Raw genomic sequence first — 5,078 nt, 5'->3', positions numbered from 1 at the left:
CACTTCTACGGAGTCCCAGTGGTGCTGTGAGTTCAACCGAAGTTAGCGGTTCAAACCGACCAGCTGCTCCAAGGGAGAAAGATGAGGTTATCTAGCCCCATAAAGATTGTCTCAGAAACCCTGTAAGGCAACAATGAGTCAGAATTGACTCGATGGCAGTGGGTTTCATTTGGGCTTTGTCATTTAAGTGGCTAGAAGGCATTCGTTGTAGAAGCAGATTAAGGAAAAAACAAAAGACATATTTGCTTCCATCAAGTCAGTGCTGACTCATAGGGACCTCTGTGGGCTCCAGGACTGTGACTGTTATGATACCAGGTCGAAAGCCCAGTCTCTCCAGTGCTAAGCATGAGGTCGCACCCCAACACATACAGCCCCCGCTCCACGAGGGCTGCTGTGGGAACAGACTAGTTTATAAATAATAGAGTAGCAGCACTCTGTGTCTGTGAACTTTTCTCTTTGTTTTTGAGACAAAATGTTTTCTTCTGTAATTTGTCTAATTGGATCATCACTATACCTGCCGTTTCATTTTTATATCATGCATTCATTTTAATAAAACAAACAAGACGGGGGCACAAAGCAACAGAGCAGTCAGCTGCTTGCACGGGCTGTGCTGTCTTGATTAGAGCCCCGCTGGCGCCTAGGTAGAGCAGCTGGCTGTCAAACAGCACCACCAGCCGTCAGCTAGCAAGGTGCTTCAGAAATTAAGTGTTGAGGAATTTATGTAGGAATGTTTACTAGTTGTATGAAAGTTGAATATGGAAATCCTGATCTACCAGAATTTAACATTTGTTTGTTGATAATGGTTTTTCCAGTAAATCATCTGTTAGCTTTCCTTCTATTGAATTCTCTGGAGATTCACCCCCACCTCACTTTAAATGTGGTTTGCCCCTACTAATTTCTGGACCGTTTAGTCAAACTTTGTGGAAGAAATACGATTTTCGCTCTGTGATGAGTAAGGGCTATTTTTATTTGTTTCCTGCAGCATCTCTCTATTTACAGCTCCCTGTGTGCGCCCTGACTGGAAACCCTGGCACCATTTTCACCATGCCCACAGTGGTGGTAATGGACGTATCGCTCTCCATGGCGCGGCCTGTGTCTGTCGAGGGCTCTGAGGAATATCAGCGCAAGCACCTAGCAGTCCATGGTTTGACGATGCTGTTTGAGCACATGGCGACAAATTACAAGCTTGAGTTTACAGCCCTGGTCGTTTTCTCATCGCTCTGGGAGTTGATGGTCCCATTCACAAGAGACTATAACACCCTACAGGTACTAAACAGAATATGCAGAGCTAAAATTGTTTGTTTGTTTTTTAATCGTTTTATTAGGGGCTCATACAACTCATCACAATCCATACATACATCAATTGTGTAAAGCACATTTGTACATTCATTGCCCTCATCATTCTCAGAACATACACTCTCCACCCAAGCCCCTGGCATCAGCTCCTCATTTTTTTCCCTTTCCTCCTCGCTCCCCCCTCCCTCATGAACCCTTGATAATTTACAGATTATTACTTTGTCATATCTTGCACTGTCCATCGTCTCCCTTCACCCACTTTTTTGTTGTCCATCCCCCAAGGAGGAGGTTATATGTAGATCCTTGTAATCGGTTCCCCCTTTCCAACCCACCATCCCTCCACCTTCCCAGTTTTGCCACTCACACCACTGGTCCTGAAGGAATCATCTACCCTAGATTCCCTGTGTTTCCAGTTCCTATCTGTACCAGTGTACATCCTCTGGTCCAGCCAGGCCCGTAAGGTAGAATTGGGATCATGATAGTGGGAGTGGGGAGGAAACGTTCAGGAACTAGAGGAAAGTTGTATGTTTCATCGTTGCTATATCGCACCCTGACTAGCTTATCTCCTTCCCGAGACCCCTCTCCAAGGGGATGTCCAGTGGCCTACAGATGGCCACTCCGCACTCCTCCTCATTCACAATGACATGATTTTTTGTTCTGATGATGCCTGATCCCTGATCCCTTCGAAACCTCATGATCACACAGTCTGGTGTGCTTCTTCCATGTGGGGTTTGTTGCTTCTGAGCTTCTTCCATGTGGGGTTTGTTGCTTCTGAGCTAGATAGCTGCTTGTTTACCTTCAAGCCTTTAAGACCCCAGACGCTATATCCTTTGATAGCCGGGCACCATCAACAGAGCTTAAATTTATGGACCACAGAACAGTGTTTTGATAGTGTACTGAATATTTGGAATCTGGAATTGTTAGAACTCTGTGTACTTAATGTTCAAGGATAGCTATAAAACAAAGACCAGCTACCAATAAATCGAATGCCTTTCTTCGGGAGAGCTGTGAGTTGTTGACTTATTTTCATCTCTGGTTTTCTGGAATTCTCTGTGGCTCAGAGGGGTATCTTAAGATGCAATACCTCATTCTATAAAGCTCGGGGTCTTAAGATCAGTCCTTTAGTCTTTTCTGTTGTGAGCATCTGTCAAGCCAGCCCCAACACCTGCAGCCCTGTGTGTGACAGCAGAACTGTTCCATACCCTGGCCTTGGCCATGATCTGTGCAGAAGCAAATCCTTGGGCCTTTTGTTCTGTGGAACTGCAACTTTCCCAGAAGATTTGAGAAATTATAAAATAGCCATTCCTTACAGAAAAACCTTACTTTTGAGTAGTTATGATACTTCCTCTTCAATAAATAGCCTTTGATTTACAGGTGCCAGAAAATTACAATTTTTCAAACTGTGGTTAAGAGATGTTATTCTTTAAAGGTGCTGTCAACCATAGACCAAATAATTCACTTTTGGACATCAGGAAACCTGATGTCACCCAATAGTGCCCAAAGCCTTGACCACAGTGTGCAGTCAATACAGGATTGTAGAATGAGACTAAACATTGTAATGATGGTTAGACCAGGTAGAACTCCAGGCTCAATGTAGTTTGATGCGTGTGTGTGCGCGCATGTGTGTGTGTGTGTAATATGTTTTTGAATCATTCCTTTTGTTATCACGTATATTTTTTAAGTGACTCGAAACTTTTAAAACTTGTACTGCGTTTTTTAATAAATAAGTAATTCTAAGGGTATCTAGTGTTCTGAAATTTAAGAGAATTGCAATGTGTGACATAATGGAACCAGAGAGAGCCCCTGAGTCAAACTGCGTGTGTTCAAATTCAGGCTCTGCTACCTCTACCCATATGAACTGGGACTAGTTATCTAATTTCTCTTTAGGGTTTCTGAGACAAAATCTTTATGGGACTACATAGCCTCATCTTTCTTTGCATCCCTATATGGTAGGGAAGAATAGCTTTAATAATCCCTACCATAGAGGATGCAATGGTGATTAGGTGCATTTTAAGTTCCTAGAATGGTGTTTAGGATATGGTTATCAAAAAACAAAGCTAGACTCATTGTCATTAACTTGATTCTAACTTTTCGCGACCCTATAGGTTAGAATGCAGCTGCCTGTGTGGGTCTCTTCACAGGGGCAGAAAGCCTCCTCTTTCTCCCAGGAATGGGCTAGTGGGTCCAGACTTAGGGTTAGCAGCCCAAGCATAACCCACGACTCCATCAGGGCTCCTATAGGAGATCATTAGTAGTCAGTAAATTTTGTCATTATTATGGTGTTTAAAGTTCTTTGTTTCAATTCTTTCCTTCAAGGTCCACTTAAAAGATATGAACTTGGTGGACTGTGTAGGCTCACCTATCAAGAGAACAGAATAAAGGGAAGCTCTTTGAATTGTTCCCTACAGTTAGGGAAGTCTGTTTGGCTGATTTTCTGTAAGAACCTATCCCTGAGACTCTCAAAAACACTGTCCCTTGTATCACATTCACCCTTTGAACAGTTTGTGTTCTTTTTTTAATAATAAATTAAGCAATAATTTATTATTATTTGGTAATTTGGTCTTTTATTCAATCAGGAAGCACTGAGTAACATGGATGATTACGACAAAACCTGCCTGGAGTCTGCTTTGGTTGGTGTCTGCAATATTGTCCAGCAGGAATGGGGTGGTGCGACTCCTTGCCAGGTACTGATCCCTATGCTTCATTGCCCTGAGTTCCAAACATTAAGTACCGAGCGTCTTCGGTTTTCCTTAGGCTCTGACACAGCATGCATTGTCATTTCCAAAAACGACATTTTACACGATTGGTATCTTTTTAAAAGAGGAGACTAAGTCAACACTAACTTGCTCAGAAAGCAGCAAAACTGTGCCTTAAGGCAAGCATCCTCCTAGTAAACTGACTTATTGCAAACTAGTGCTGTTTGTACGAAGCACAGGGCTCACAGTGAGCTTTTCAAATTACCCTCTTGGTTATAATTTTGAGTGATCGAAATTACAGATTAGCCTTTCCTTATTAATGTTGCATCGATTTGGCAAGCCACAGTTCATTGTTAATACTGTCTAATCCATATTCAAGATTAGTGACTTAACAAGCTTAGTTACCTGATTTTGTTTAAAATCAAATCAGAGGTGAATAGTAGCAGAAAAAGAATTGGAGGTTTGCTGTATAAAGACAAAAAAAAAGGTAAGAGGAAAAAAAAACATATGTTGAGAATTGGTAGTATATTTTGAAGAAGGAAACAAAAAGATAAGCAGAGGAGAATAATTTGTCTACAATAGGAATTAAGAACTGTTTTCCTGTGAATTACCACGCACTGCCATCAAGTCGAGCCAACTCGCAGTGACCCCATAAGACAGGGTGGGCCTGCCCCGGGAGTGTGGGAGTCATTGACTGTCTACAGGAGCAGAAGGCACTTCTTTCTCCCGAGGAGCAGTTGATGGTTTCAAACTGCTGGCCTTTAGGACCACAGCCCAACTCAGAGTCACTACACAACTAGAGATCCTCTTTAAAGTACCGGGTAGTAAATATTTGAGGCTTTTCAGGGTTGGGGTGCAACTATAAATCTCTGCATTAGAGGAGCCACAGACAATACTTTAACAAGTGGGCATGGCTGTTCTCCAGTAAAACGCTTTACACAACACAGAGTGGACTGGCCTCTGCTGTGTGTTTTTATTATAGGACCTAACACAGGATTCCTCTGTTTAAATTAGGGTTTCTTCAGGGTGAGGGCAATATAGGAATTGATTCAAAAGAGAAACAAGGGGATTTGGGGAGTGAAAGAT

General features: G+C 42.4%; 1 protein-coding gene across 1 annotated transcript in view; it reads left to right on the top strand.

Annotated features, from left to right (window-relative positions):
* The first annotated feature begins 987 nt into the window (after window positions 1-987).
* The window catches only part of INTS14 (integrator complex subunit 14), a 28,582-nt gene continuing 24,491 nt past the window's right edge, over window positions 988-5,078 (top strand). The window contains exons 1-2 of the mRNA XM_004711927.2: window positions 988-1,266; window positions 3,873-3,980. Of these exons, the coding sequence (XP_004711984.1) occupies window positions 1,045-1,266; window positions 3,873-3,980 (330 nt within the window). The 5' untranslated portion in view covers window positions 988-1,044. The remainder of the gene's footprint in view (window positions 1,267-3,872; window positions 3,981-5,078) is intronic.

Source organism: Echinops telfairi, unplaced genomic scaffold (assembly GCF_000313985.2).
Source record: "Echinops telfairi isolate 266 unplaced genomic scaffold, ASM31398v2 ScPeMD7_7475;HRSCAF=8513, whole genome shotgun sequence".
Classification (NCBI taxonomy): domain Eukaryota; kingdom Metazoa; phylum Chordata; class Mammalia; order Afrosoricida; family Tenrecidae; genus Echinops; species Echinops telfairi.
The sequence above is the reverse complement of the archived record's forward strand: the minus strand, read 5'-3'. Positions and strand labels throughout refer to the sequence as shown.